This window comes from Myxine glutinosa, chromosome 4 (assembly GCF_964187855.1).
Source record: "Myxine glutinosa chromosome 4, kmMyxGlut1.1, whole genome shotgun sequence".
Taxonomy (NCBI): Eukaryota; Metazoa; Chordata; class Myxini; order Myxiniformes; family Myxinidae; genus Myxine; species Myxine glutinosa.
Genome location: NC_136264.1, coordinates 190,666,574 through 190,681,948, shown reverse-complemented (window position 1 = coordinate 190,681,948; position 15,375 = coordinate 190,666,574). Strand labels below are relative to the sequence as shown.

At 43.6% G+C, this 15,375-nt stretch overlaps 1 protein-coding gene across 4 annotated transcripts in view; it reads right to left on the bottom strand.

Annotated features, from left to right (window-relative positions):
- LOC137425999 (laminin subunit beta-2) overlaps positions 1-15,375 on the bottom strand; it is a 217,698-nt gene that overhangs the window by 23,810 nt on the left and 178,513 nt on the right. For all 4 annotated transcript variants that reach the window (XM_078776822.1, XM_078776824.1, XM_078776823.1 and 1 more), the window contains 3 exons: positions 12,018-12,202; positions 11,423-11,661; positions 11,028-11,231 (listed from right to left, as the gene is read on the bottom strand). In XM_078776822.1, the coding sequence (XP_078632948.1) occupies positions 11,028-11,231; positions 11,423-11,661; positions 12,018-12,202 (628 nt within the window). The remainder of the gene's footprint in view (positions 1-11,027; positions 11,232-11,422; positions 11,662-12,017; positions 12,203-15,375) is intronic.

The following is a 15,375-nucleotide window of genomic DNA, read 5'->3' as shown; positions in this document are numbered from 1 at the left end:
ATGAACTTTTGGTTCTCAGTCATCTTGAAAAGTAAGTTCACCCCCACAAAAAAAATATTCCATATTAAATGCCAAGTCTGTGTATATATATATATATATATATATATATATATATATATATATATATATATATATATATATATATATATATATATATATATATATATATATATATATATATATTATATATATATGTATATATATATATATATATATATATATATATATATGTATATATATATATATATATGTATATATATATATATGTATATATAGATATATGTATATATAGATATATGTATATATAGATATATGTATATATAGATATATGTATATATAGATATATGTATATATAGGTATATATAGATATATATAGATATATATATATATATATAGATATATATATATATAGATATATATATATATAGATATATATAAGTTCAAAACACACCTGGTCACAAGTGTGCCGCACTGACCGGGTCCTCAGTCGGGGTCCTCAGCATCATCCCGTTTCGGCCCTTCAACCTCGTTACGGTCAGCTAAGGTGGGCCAGTAGGGGCACATACACATCCACATGCAGCAACTACACCTGGATGCATACATACCACCACCCCGTACGAACGCAGACTACAACAACAACAACACCACCTCTGCATCCAGAATCCAGAGCACCAAACAAACACGGTGGAACACTCAAACACCCACCTTTATTTATATATACATATATATATATATATATATATATATATATATATATATATATATATATATATATATATATATATATATATATATATATATATATATATTGTTGCGGATATGAGGATGGTAATTTTTTGATTGTGTAATATTGCTTGAATATGGCCCCTCCTGCCTCCAGTGTTGTGTAAAGGTTAAAAGGGCGTCCCGGTAGTTAATTCCATAAAGCACACATTGAAGGGCACGATAAAACCCTTGTTCAGTAGCTTATATCTTTATTATGTGTTTTAGATTAAGGCTTTGTCTTCCATTAACATGACACTCCATTGCACTGAGTGAAAAAGATAGATTCCCTTCATTCCCATTCCCAAAAACCTCCATTTCCCCTTTCGTCAATTGCCATTCGCATTGCCAACCAACAATTGCCGCCAATGACCACGAGGCAGGGTTGGGGAAGAAAGGCGGGTCCCCACCTCGTCATAGAGGGGAGGAGTGAGTCAGCCCCGCTCAACCAACCACGAACAAGGGGTTGGACTTGGAGAGGGGGTGGAGAGAAACACCAAGGAGGTTCGCGAAGGTTGAGGGGCGGGGCCTATATAACCCGCCGCAGGACGTTCCCCAGGAGCTGCGAGATGGGAGATGAGCTATGACAAGAGCTGAGTTGTGAGGTCCAAGGCTGAGCTGCGTGGTGAGGTGCAAAAGAGAGAGCTGGGTTGTGAGGTCCAAGAGAAGAGATCATCCAGGGAAGCACAAAGCCTGCTATTCGTCGCCTTGCTCGCCAGCAGCAGCGTCCACAGCAGCAACAACACTCGACAGCCGTTTGGGGCCTGGACGGCGGTTTTGAGCAGGGCCGCGAAGGGACGGCGGTTTTGAGCAGGGCCGCGAAGGGACGGTGGCTGCCGGACCTATTGGACTTTCCTCCTTCCAGCCATTCCTGCCTGCAAGTTCCCCATTCGTGTACGTGAGTTTGTTCTGTTTGTTCTGTCCTGGGTAGTCAATTAAGTCTGTATAAGCTAGTAATTTTCACTGTGTCACCTGCTTTTTCATGTCCCTGTACATAACCGTGACTGCTCCTTTTTGCTTGTGTGTGTAATAATAAATCCCGTTACTCTTCTGTACGTCTTCTTCTTCTTCATTCTCGTTCGGTCGTTATAGAGTTTTCCACATTGAATAGCTGTGTCGCGATCGGGCCAATGTTTGGGTGAATCGGGGAAACTGTTAGGTCGCGGGGCCTCCGCTTGGCAAATATAACATCCTTAACCGCGAACCGTAACAATATATATATATATATATATATATATATATATATATATATATATATATATATATATATATATATATATATATATATATACAGTGAAACCTTGACTTACGAGTGCACCAACTTACGAGTTTTCCGAGATACGAGCCGTCGCTCGGGCGGTTTTTTGCTTTGAGATGCGAGCGGAGATCTGAGTTACGAGCTTACGCCACCCGCCACTAGGTGGCCCAACGAGCATTCCGGTCACGTGGTTATCTTGCCGTGCAAGCATCTCTGCCGTATATCGCTGCTGCTTTGTTTTCGCATGTTGGTTATTTTGGTAAATTTCTTAGTTTTAACCATGGGTCCTAAGAAATTGAGTGCCAAGGGCAGTACTGAGAAGAAGAAGAGGATGATGTGCTTGGATATAAAACACGCAATCGTCGAAAAACATGAGCGAGGTGTGCGTGTTGTCGACTTGGCGAGGCAGTACGATCGTAGTACTTCTACGATATGTACGATTTTGAAGCAGGAGTCGATAAAGGCTATAACGCCAGCCAAGGGCGTTACGATTATTTCAAAGCTCCGGACCTCTATCCGTGAAGAGATGGAGAATTTTCGAAACATTTTGAAGGGGAGGAAGAAACAAACCTCGTTGGACAGGTTTTTATTGAAACGCCCTGCAAGTGAAAGCGAGGAAAGTGTGGCGAAAAGGGCAAAAGTTATCTCCTCCACCTCCACCAGCATCTTAGTCTGGTCTTCAAGGTAAATACACTGTAGCGCGATGCTGCGCGCGCTAATGCTTACGCAAGGAGCAAGCGGACAACGCGGTTCATACAAGAGTCTTTATTCAAACTGCAGCACTAAGCTGCTCAAGGCTGCGTGCCCCGTCTATATCCTGAGGCCACGCCTCTCTCCCCGGCGTGGCCCACCCCCACTTGGTGTGCGGGGTGATGTCATCACGTCAGTGCTTTCGTGTCCGCCACAACACTTAACAAGTGAATCCTCTTGGATTGCGCTGAGGTTCGGGCATGGAATTTCTAGGAGGAAGTATAATTTGTATGCAATGAAAGTACATGTAATATGGGATCGAGTAAGATCGAGTAAGCTTCACCAGTGCGCGTGCGCGAATTTACGTCACGTCGGCAGTGAGAAGGCGTTCCCCAACACGAACCAATCAGGAACTGCCACGCCCACTTATATGATCTCAGAATTCCTGTGACAGGAATTAGCGTTACACTGGCTGGAAGTCATTCGCTAGAGGCGCTTCCTCAGCGCCAATCACCAGTGCGCGTGCGCGAATTTACGTCACGTCGGCAGCGAGAAGGCGTTCCCCAACACGAACCAATCAGGAACTGCCACGCCCACTTATATGATCTCAGAATTCCTGTGACAGGAATTAGCGTTACACTGGCTGGAAGTCATTCGCTAGAGGCGCTTCCTCAGCGCCAATAAAACCAGTTTATTTCTTTACTTTGAAGGAGTCTGGACTCCAGCAGAATACGGATAAAAGGATGGCAAGGCACAAACTCGTCCGAGAAGATGTTTATTCGTAAAACCAACTCGGGAACACTAAAAAGCCCGTTTATCGGGCTGCCTTATAAAGCAAAACCAAAAACCCAAACCGAAAGCCACGCCTCTTTCGGTGGTCACGTGATCCACAGGTGTAGCTCATTATACCCGCACGCGCGGGACGCTTTGGCGGTCACGTGACCAGCCACTCTGGCGCCGGGGATCCCCGCCGGAGACGTCACCGGCTGGAGCAAGGAGATTCTGATGCCGGTCTTGCTTGGGGGACCCATGGCCATGGGTCGCTACAACATTCTCTTTTATTATGAACAGTATATACGAGGTCGTGCTTGTTTATACATTATTTGTTATTTATAAAGTACATTTTTCTTATTTAAAAACACGTAACAAAAAAAATTGGTGTGGTTTTTTGGGGGCTGGAACGGATTAATAGCATTTCAATGCCTTTTAATGGGGAAATTTAATTTGAGAAACGAGCAAATTGAGTTACGAGCTCGGTCACAGAACGAATTAAACTCGTAGGTCAAGGTTCCACTGTATATATATATATACATACAGTGCATTCAGAAAGTATGCAGACCCCTTCACTTTTATCACATTTGTTATGTTGCAGCCTTTTGCTGAAATCGTTTAAATTCATTTTTTCCCTCATCAATCTACACTCAATACCCCATAATGACAAAGAGAAAACAGGATTTTAGAAAGTTATGCAAATTTATTTTAAAAAAAACAAACTGAAATATCACATTGACATAAGTATTCAGACCCTTTGCTATGACCACAGAATCTTGTTTCTCACAGTCTGACAGTCCTTTAGGTGCTTTTTTGCAAACTCCAAGTGGGCTTTGATGAGTCTTTCACTGAGGAGGGGCTTCCGTCTGGCCACTCTGCCATAAAGCCCAGATCGGTGGAGTGTTGCAGTGATGGTTGTCCTTCTGGAAGTTTCTCCCATCTCCACACAGGATCTCTGGAGCTCAGCCAGAGTGACCATCGGGTTCTTGGTCACCTCTCTTACCAAGGCCCTTCTCCCCCGATTGCTCAGTTTGGCCGACCAGCCAGCTCTAAGAAGAGTCCTGGTTGTTCCAAACTTCTTCCATTTAAGAATTATGGAGGCCACTGTGCTCTTGGGAGCCCCCCCCCCCCCCCTCAGAATTTCCATGTTTTAAACGTTTCCCAGTGTGTACCCTGGTCAGAATAGGTAGACCGTATCCCTGCGTGTCGTAAGAGACGACTAAGAGGGTTGGCGTCAGGAAGGGCATCCGGCCATAAAAACATTGCCTCAAAAAGAGAACCATGACAATTTCAAGTACATATGGGCAGGGTGCAGCCCGAAGTGGAGATCGGTTTCTGAGGTTTGGGACATAGAATGTAGGGACAATGACAGGGAGATCAGGAGAAGTGGTGGAAGTATTGGTCAGAAGAAGAGTGGACATATGTTGTGTGCAAGAGACGAGATGGAAGGGAAGTGGTGTGAGAATGGTGAAGGGTAGGCAGGGACAGAAATGCAAGTTTGTGTGGCAAGGGTGCCCGGAGGGCGTGAATGGTGTTGGTGTCCTGTTTTCTGAGGAGTTTGTAGACAGTGTGGTGAGTGTGACTAGAGTGAGTGATAGGTTGATGATGGTGAAAATGATGATTGGAAAGCTCTTGGTGAACGTCATCTCGGGATATGCTCCGCAGGTTGGTCGAAGCGATGAAGAGAAGGACAAGTTCTGGTGTGCGATAGAGAAGCTGATGGAAAACGTGAAAGATGAGGAAGTTGTTGTGGTGGGAGGAGACCTGAATGGACATGTGGGAAGGAGTATGGATGGTTTTGAGGGAGTTCATGGGGGTTACGGATATGGTGTGAGAAATGGAGAAGGTGAAAGGATTTTGGAGTTTGCTGAAGGAGCTGATTTGTTGATTTGTAATACTCAGTTCCAGAAAGAGGATAATAAGCTTGTTACATACACGTCAGGTGGGTCGACGACAACCGTTGACTACCTGATGGTGCGTAGGCGAGATAGGGGGCACCTCCGGGACACAAAGGTGATCCCGGGGGAGGAGGCTGTTTCACAGCACCACTTGGTTGTCTGCGACATAAGGGTGAAAGGTGCGAGGAGAGCTCGGCGGGTGAAGTACCAACCGAGAATGAAGGTGTGGAGGTTGAAAGACATGACAGTAAGGGAGGCATTAAAAGAGAAGCTGAGTAGGGTAGAGGATGATGTGGTTGAGCTTGAAAGTGGTTGGATGTCAATGAAAGCTAGTCTGTTGGGAGCCGTTGGTGAGGTATGTGGATGGACAAAAGGACCACCGAGGCACTCGGAAACATGGTGGTGGGATGATGAAGTTGGAAAGAGGATTGACGAGAAGAGGAAGAAGTTCAAGGAGTGGCAGAAGGCGAAGGGTACGGGAGCAGAAACAGCAGAGCATGAAAGTTATAAGGCAGCCAAGAAGGCTGCAAAGAAAGAGGTAGCAAAGGCGCAGGAGGCATGTAGGAAAATGTTCGGAGAACGCTTGGATTCGGAAGAGGGTCAGAAAGCAGTATTCAGGATTGCAAAGCACATAGCGAAAGAGAGGTGTGATGTGATGGGGGTGAGTTGCTTGAAGGATGAAGTGGGACAAATCGTTGTCGACCCAGATGGAATTAAAGGAAGATGGAAAAGATATATGTAAATGCTGTTGAATACAGAGAATGAATGGGATGGCAACATAGAGAGTAACCCAGTTTTAGGACCGGCAGAGAAGATAACTGAGAAGGAAGTTGAGGAAGCGATAAAAGCAATGAAGAGTAGAAAGGCGGGAGGGCCGACGGGAGTTGTGGGAGATATGTTGAAGGCAGCAGGAAGTTGGGGTGTGAAGAGAATGACAGAGATCTGTAATCTGGTGGTGAAAGAAGGCCGCATTCCAGTGGATTGGGAACTGAGTACCCTCGTCCCTCTATACAAGGGGAAAGGTGACCCTCTGGAGTGTGGCTCGTACCGAGCGATAAAGTTATTGGAGCGTGGAATGAAGGTATTGGAAAGGGTGTTGGAGAGGAGGATAAGGAAGAAAGTGAAGATCGACGAAATGCAGTTTGGATTTATGCCAGGAAGAGGAACGACAGATGCACTTTTCATTGTGAGGCAGTTGCAGGAGAAGTACATGGAGAAGAGGAAGAAGTTGTTTTTGGGGTTTGTTGATCTGGAGAAAGCATTTGATAGGGTTCCACGCAAAGTATTGACATGGGCATTGAGGAAGTTAGGAGTGGAGGAATGGTTGATCGGAGTAGTGATGGCAATGTACAAAAGAGCGCGCACAGCTGTAAGGACGAAGGACGGGAACAGTGGTGAGTTTGAGGTGAAGGTGGGAGTGCATCAGGGGTCGGTACTAAGTCCACTACTATTTGTAGCTGTGATGGAGGTGCTGGCTCAGAACGTAAAGGAGGGTTTACCGTGGGAGTTGTTGTATGCAGATGATCTGGTGTTGATTGCGGAAAGTATGGATGGACTGAAGGAAAAGATGAACAAGTGGAAGGAATGTATCGAGACAAAAGGTCTGAAGGTGAATATCGGAAAGACGAAGGTGATGGCAAGTGGTAAAGCATGTGGTGAGGTGGAAAGAACTTGGAAGTGGCCGTGTGCTGTGTGCAGGAAGGATGTCGGAGTGAACTCCATTCAATGTACAATGTGCGCTGAGTGGGTTCATCAAAAATGTAGTGGTCTGAGAGGGTCATTTACCAGTGTGGCAGCTACATTCAAATGTAAGGTGTGCACAGAGGGAGCTGCAGATGGAGGAAATGTTGAGTTGGATCTTGGAGACGGCGTGAAGCTGGAAGGTGTGAAAACATTTTGCTACCTCGGAGACATGCTGAATGGAGAAGGTGGATCAGACTCGGCAACGGTTGCTCGAGTGAGATGTGCATGGAAGAAGTTTCGGGAACTGAGTGGAGTGCTGATGAGGAGGAGAGTGTCGCTGAAGCTGAAGGGAAAGGTGTATGCTGCATGTGTGAGAAGTGTTATGATTTATGGGAGCGAGACATGGGTAATTAACGTAGAGCAGCAACGAAGGCTGGAAAGGGTGGAAATGCGAATGGTTCGATGGATGCGCAGAGTATCGTTGAGAGAGAGGAAGACAAATGATGAATTGCGAAAGATGATGGGAATATTGCCTGTGATTGATGCTGTGAAGAGGAACAGGTTGAGATGGTTTGGTCATGTGTTGAGGAAGGATGAAAGTGACTGGTTGAGAAGAGTGATGGAAGTTAATGTAGAAGGAAGTAGAGGACGGGGAAGACCGAGAAAGACTTAGCTAAAGATGGTGGAAGAAGAAATGCGGGCAAGGGGGTCAACAAGGAGAGATGCAGAAAATAGGGCAAAATGGAGAAGATTGTCATGGGGACCGCAAGGCTAACCCCCGCTCTAGCAGGGAAAATGGCCTTAAAATGCATGTTGTACTGTGCTCTTGGGAACCTTCAATGCAGCAGAGATTTTTTTTGTAGGCTTCCCCAGATCTGTGCCTCGACCAATCCTGTCTCTGAGCTCAGTTCAGGTGAGTCTGAAGCTCAGTTCAGTCGACACAATCTGAGCTCAGTTCTCTGAGCAGGCAGTTCCTTCGACCTCATGGCTTGGCTTTTGCTCTGATATGCATTGTCAGCTGTGAGACCTTATATAGACAGGTGTGTACCTTTCCAAATCATGTCCAATCAATTGAATTTACCACAGGTGGACTCCAATCAAGGTGTAGAAACATCTCAAATATGATCAAGAGAAATGGGCGGCACCTGAGCTAAATTTCAAGTGTCACAGCAAAGGGTCTGAATACTTATGTTAATGTGATATTTCAGTTTTTGTCTTTTTAATAAATTTGCAAAACTTTCCAAAATCCTGTTTTCTCTTTGTCATTATGGGGTATTGAGTGTAGATTGATGAGGGAAAAATGAATTTAAACGATTTCAGCATAAGGCTGCAACATAACAAAATGTGAAAAAACGTGAAGGGGTCTGAATTCCTTCCTGAATGCACAGTATATCTTCAGGGTGAGCCAGAAATATGGTTATTTTTAACACTCGTGTATAGGTAACAAAAAGTTGTATTTAAAAATAAATTTTTCAAGAAAGTGAATTTCATAACATGCCATTTATTTGTGGAAAAGAACATCTAGGAGATGCGCACCATTTCGTCTGACACATTCCTCCAATCTTGGCCGCCAATTATTCATGACGTTCTGCAACATGGCCATGTCAATATCATTGATTTCACGTCTGATGTTTTCCTTAAGTTCATGAAGAGTTTGTGGACGGTTAACATACACTTTGTCCTTCAGATATGACCACAATAAATAATCACATGCAGTCAAATTGGGTGACCTTGCTGGCCATGGAATATCGCTGTTTCTGGAAATGAAATGCTTTGGAAAGAGCGCCCTTAAAGTAGTCATGGACACTCTGGCGGTGTGGGAGGTTGCACCGTCTTGCTGAAACCACATCATTGGGCTCACTTCTGCAAATCTGTTTAATTCTCTGGAGAGGAAGTTAGAAACCGTATCGGTATATCGAGCTGCAGTAACAGTGACGGCATGTCCGTTGTCGTTCTCAAAGAAGTAAAGCCTTACGATGCCGAACGACGAAAGTGCACACTACACTGTGACTTTGGGACTGTGTAACTGTTTCGTGTGTATTTCTCTTGGGTTTTCGGCTGCCCCAAAACGAGTATTTTGCTTGGTGACAGAGCCACACAGATGAAAATGTGCTTCATCAGACATTAACAAATTGTTAGCAATGTTTTGGTTTTCAATTCCGTCCATAAATGAAAGCATTCCCTCACAAAAATTATTGCGGGCAATCTCATCATCTTGGCTTAATTTCTGGACAGTTTGAATTTTTTAGGAATAAAAGTTTAAATCCTTATGCAATATGCGGCCTAGTCAAGTTTGAGAAATTATTAAGGCTGATGCATGCTTTCGGCTGGAGCGATGCGGACTTCTCAAAACTGACTCCTTTACACGCTCAATGTTTTGTGCCGTTCTTACTGATTTGGGTGCTCCAGGCGGTTTCTCTTTTAAAGTTGAACCGGTCCTCTCAAACTTCTGAACCCATAACTTGATAGCATGAACAGACGGCACATTTCCATGACGTTGAACATTGAAATGGAGTTTGAATTGACGTTGTGCAGCAGTTGCACTACCATTATTCTTGTAAAAAGCTTTGATAGTGAAAGCTCGTTCTTCACCCGACCAATTCCACTTGGTCACTCAAATGTTTTGCTTGCAAAAAATAAAATTTAATCAGTAAAAAAGAAAAATAATAAAAATGCATGTTATGTACTTCAATATTATCATGAATGAATTTATCATGATTTATCATTTATCATTTATTCATGAATCATGAATTTATCACCTCTGGATAACTCTGAGACGACGGTATGTCTAAGAGGCCCCGAATGCCATTTGCAATTCTCAGCTCTGCCCAGATCTTCCACCCCGAGGTTGGTTTACCATATCGGTGAGTTCAGCGAGGCAAAAGGGGAACCATCCAGGCGGATAGGTAACAGATCGTAGTCAGTCGAACAAATGAAACCAACATCACGTAACCACACCTGAGAACGAACTTAGATAACAAATCTGAGCTGGCCAAATGCATCAGCAGTCTTATATCACCATCAGGACGGACAGAATAAGTCAAGACATGGTTTCTTAAAATAAATGGCCTTTTCCACTGCATGCCCATGACAATTATAATTGCTTCCATGTGTTGAATGTGGACTACTTCTTCATCAGCATCTCCAACGAATCTGTGAATGACTTGCCAAACCTCATCCATTATTTTTTCATTGAAGATAGTGATCTTGATTTTATTGCTAGAAATTTATCCATAGATATTCGATTGGTTGAGATGTAACCAATCATTGACGTTCATATATGACTCCATTCATTGTAGCCCTGGAGGTAGATCACACATCACACACATCTACACACACACACACACACGCATACATACCCTCACGCCCCCCCCCTCCCCCCTCCAAACACACACACACACACACATACAAACAAATGTATATATATATATACAGTACGTATGTATATATATATATAGATAGATAGATAGATATATATACACACACATCCGGAGGCAGATATTTTGATACCTGGCACCACCTTTCCACCTTCTGAAACCTACATATGGAGAAAACAACCAAAGACACACACACACACACACACACACACACACACACACACACACACACACACACACACACACACACACACACACACACACACACACACAGGACATTACTACACTTTGGACAAACAAAGCTTACTCCATTCCAGGAATTTCCTCTGACATATTAATGTGTCATAGTTAGAGGTTGTGAGTATACCTGATGGTAGACCGGAAGAATCCTTATAGTAGAAACAGTGCTAGTTCCTTATTATTTGTTGTCGTAAAATGCTGAGAAAAAACCCGTCTTTGATGATGAATGTCCTTGATTTAGTAACATTGTCCTGATTACCTATAAAATCAGTTTGGCTTGAGTTGAAGACAATACATTATTTTATTGTATCGTAGTGAGATGAAACAAGTTAAAGAAACTGTTAAGACCTTGTTCCCCAGGTCTTGAAGCTGGGATTGGGCATTCCTGAGCAAGCCCGCAGTGTCGTCCGCCATTTTGAAAGCATCGGATGCGAGTGTTGTGGCCCCAGAGCATCCCGGCCCTCCACATGCCATCTTGCCTTGGCTATCCCTGCACCCAGCACCTCCACAGCGGGAATCTTCACAGCGCTCAGCAGTGGGAGAACCGCACAGCTTGGTGCAAAGAAAAAAAAAAGAATGTTAGACTAAGGAAGACATGGTAGGACCGAAAACAAGATGTTCAATTTGAATGATGATGAACAGGTGACAATCATAGGGAAATTAATTGGTCAGATTCATTTTCAATATTACGAGCTGTGAGTTATTCGTCCTCTTACTTAACATCCCTTGACCACCTTGCTTACCTTCTCATTGATGCTCTTCAAATCCAACTTCTCTGCCTCCTTCCGAAAGACGTCCAGCTTGCTCTGCATCTTGTTTAGAGACTCCTGGACACCATTTGTTCCCTCCATCAGATCTTTCACTCTTTCACGGATTCCTTTGGACAATGAAACTACTCCACCTGGTCCCGAAACCATTATTTTAGCTTGATCCTCCAAACTCTGAGACTCCTCTGATGCTCGGCGGATGCTGGTAAAAGCGTCTAAAGATGGCCACAAGAAGAAATAAAGGAAGAACATGAATTAAACATTTCTTTTGTGAGGAATAACTTGCTTCCTTTCTTGATGCTCAGCATTTATAAAGGATGAGCATGACAAACAACAATAGCACAAGCTGCCATGGGCCTAATGGCCTCCTCCTGCATTGAAGTCCCTTTTAAGGGAACTCATATTTAATTATGAAGCCTCTTATTGAAAAAATGCTTTCCAAGAAGCTTTGTTAGTCATCTTGTTAAGTTTGCCCATTTTATGCACGCAAACATGTAATCCATCAGAAATACGCCATATCAACCACTACTTCCTCATCTGGGTGAAATCAGCTTCACTTCACGTTGCTTACTCCTGTAGTCAGAATTGAGCAGCAACATCAGCTGCCTCATGATGCTCCTGGCCGTGGCATTGAGGTTACGTGAATTCCTTTCCAGCTCGTCCAACTGCAACTCAGTATCATCAATGTCTCCCTTCCTGTCAGTGATTTTCTTTTCCTGTTTCTCCAAATCTTCCCCCAGTTGGTTCATGTTATCTCTGAAAGAGTAACAAATTATTTAACCAATACACAATTCTCTCCACATTTATTCACAGATGACATAATCAAACCTAATGGATGATCATCAGAATAATTCTCCTTGTTAACAGTACTGTATTTACCTTTTCTAAGAAGTCTACCATTATCACACAGTCACAATCTCAAAACGCAATGGCCATGGCCTTTCCGGCTGATGATGTCCTCTTGAACATACGAGGGTGTGGGGACGCTGTGTGTTTCCACTGCATGTTCTGTTGCTTGGTCTCAGGACCAAAGTGGTGAACATGTCTCATCCTGTGTCAGAATCCACTGGAGGAAGTCATCTGGATCAGCATGAAAACGGTCCAACAGTTCATGTAAAATGTCCAGTCGAGCTCTTTTCTGGTCCACTGGCAGCATTCGGGGAGCATACCGTGCTGACACCTTTGCCATGCCCAAATTGTCTGAGGATTGATTAAACCAAACCAAAACTGACAACCAATGTGTCAGCTAATGTGCCTGATGGTTACTCGTCTGTCTTCCATCGTAACTTCATCCATCTGATTCACTATTTCTGGCATTGCCACTGTGGAAGTGTAACTCAGTGTAACTTATTAATTGGCACTGGTAACTTATTAATTAACACTGGTAACGAAGCAGATACATTTTACCTGCAAACTCTGTGAAAGACGAGTTCGTAAATGAGTGTCAGGAATGTGCCCGAACATGATAATCTCTTGTCCACCTGGTCACAGCCCCTGGCTGGAGCACCCCCCTATCGTTTGGTAAACGGAACTCACAGCAGGAGGGGAGCGAGCTGATGCCAGGACTTGGTGCATGCATGACCTCGGGGCATTAGCGGAGAAAGGATTAACGTTCAGCGGACAGGGGATTAAGTCCAGTTTGTCCATATAAACGAGAGCAAACGTTGAGTCAAGGGAACTTGTGAGCAGAAGCTCTGACCGACGGAACGGACGAGGACTCATCATCAGACCCTCTGCCCGACGGGAGTGGCGGAGGAACATCGGCCGAACGAGAAGGACCATGCGAAAAGAGTTAACCTGGTCCATTGAATTAAGCGGTATTATTTGGTAATTGGAATGAAGTGAATAACCAGTTAATAAACCAGACCTTTTGTAAAACCTGTGTCCGGTCATTGGAGTCTTGAGTCTCCCCCACTACTTCCCCTACAATTTGGAGGCACCGCTGACATCAATTGTACAAACAAGTCTTTAAAAGGTGAGTGTGGCTTGTTTTTGTCCAATATGATTTACGAACTTGGAAATAGTTTTGTACATACATGGGGGAGGAGGTGGTCCTGGGGGTTCCTTGCGCACCGATGCCGCGATATAGATGATATGAAGTCACGAATGGTACTTCGATAAACGATTGTACCTATTATTCGTGTTTTTCTAAATGATTTCTGTAAATACGTATTTTTTGCGCTGTCTAAATAAAATGCACCAGGTCGGCGCTGGTCATTAAAGGCCTTACTGTGACCTGGGAGCAAACGGAGCATGCGTGCACCATGCAACCATTTGCTTCCAAGACGTGTAAGGCCGGTACACTCGTTTACACACCCGTACACGTGTAAAGTAGTTTTTTTTTTTTTTTTTGCACTTGTTCAAAGCACTCGACTTGCTCGGCGTGCGACAGGGAGCCGGGAAATGGAATTATATTTATATATATATATTTTACCTCATTCCAATTTATGGTATTGCGACAAAACGGCTTATATCTTTGGAACGACTGGTCAGATTTAGACAAATTAAACAGAATTGTGTAGGACGAAAGCCGTGGGTCCATAGGATCCGTGGGATGAAAATTGCATACCAACACTCCCTCACTGTCCCTCATTGTCCCTCATGTCCATTCCGGCACCCTGTCTCTTGCTCCCGCTCCTTCTCCCTCCCCTCCCTCTAGTTCCCATAGGCGGACGTTTTGCGAGAAGCAAAGCGTTTTGCAGGAAGCTTCCAGGAAGCAAAGCCAGGGCTGTTGCTTTTTGTGTATTTTCTCTGCGCCCCATACTCGCAGATTTGGTTGGTACAAATATTTTATTGAAAGGTGAAAGATGCTTTTGTGGAAAGCAATGGCAGACCACCCATTGTCACCACTTTCATGAGCTCAGAGAAATAAAAAATTCCAAATTCCACTCTGATGGCTCAGTGGAAATCGGCAGCAGAGTGGGAATCGGCAGACAATGGAACAGCTAGCGACGAGTGTTTGTGAGTAACAACCACCCTCTGGTCGAGGCTCATAGGAGGGGTGATGCTTACTGATTCGGCACGCTTACAATAGATATTAATGGCGAAGGTTGTGGTTGGTTCGATTTAGCGAAATGGACATTCTTTGAACGGGTTAAATGAGAATTTTCATATTGGATGTCAAAGCAACGAAGAGTTTTGTGGGATTAAGGGGTCATATCGCGACATCATGGAAAAGCTGGTGTAAATGGTGGGATGTCAGAGGTAATGGTGTGGTTTAATGTTCACACTGTTTTGGAAATAATGCTCGATGCAACATGATCCTAAAAAGAACCCATCCCTACATCTAAGGATCAGGAAGGGAAGGAATGGAAAATTTGAAGTATTAAAGTTACGGAACTCAAAATGTCTGGGTTTGGATGTAGTCATTAAAGGATTGAGTCATTCATTGGTTTGATGATGGTCCTAATATTTTGATAAATGTTTGATAATGGTCCTGGTAATTTTAGTCCTAGGAATAATATTGCTAGTGTTTTGTCTGAAGATTTTAATGGGATTTTAATAGGATTTTAATGGGATTTTAATAAGATTTTAATGGGATTTTAATAAGATTTTAATGGGATTTAATGGGATTTTAATGGGATAAATTGGGAACATTCAAATGTTGGGTTGTGCTAACGTTTCCACAACGTCGCTACAACGTTTCACTTTCGTTGTTGTAACGTTTTGCTCCAACGTTTTGGGAACATTCAAATGTTGAGTTTTGCTAACGTTTCCACAACGTCGCTACAACGTTTCACTTTCGTTGTTGCAACGTTTTGCTCCAACGTTTTGGGAACATTCAAATGTTGTGTTTTGCTGACGTTTCCACAACGTCACTACAACGTTTCACTTTCGTTGTTGCAACGTTTTGCTCCAACGTTTTGGGAACATTCAAATGTTGTGTTTTGCTGACGTTTCCACAACGTCGCTACAACGTTTCACTTTCG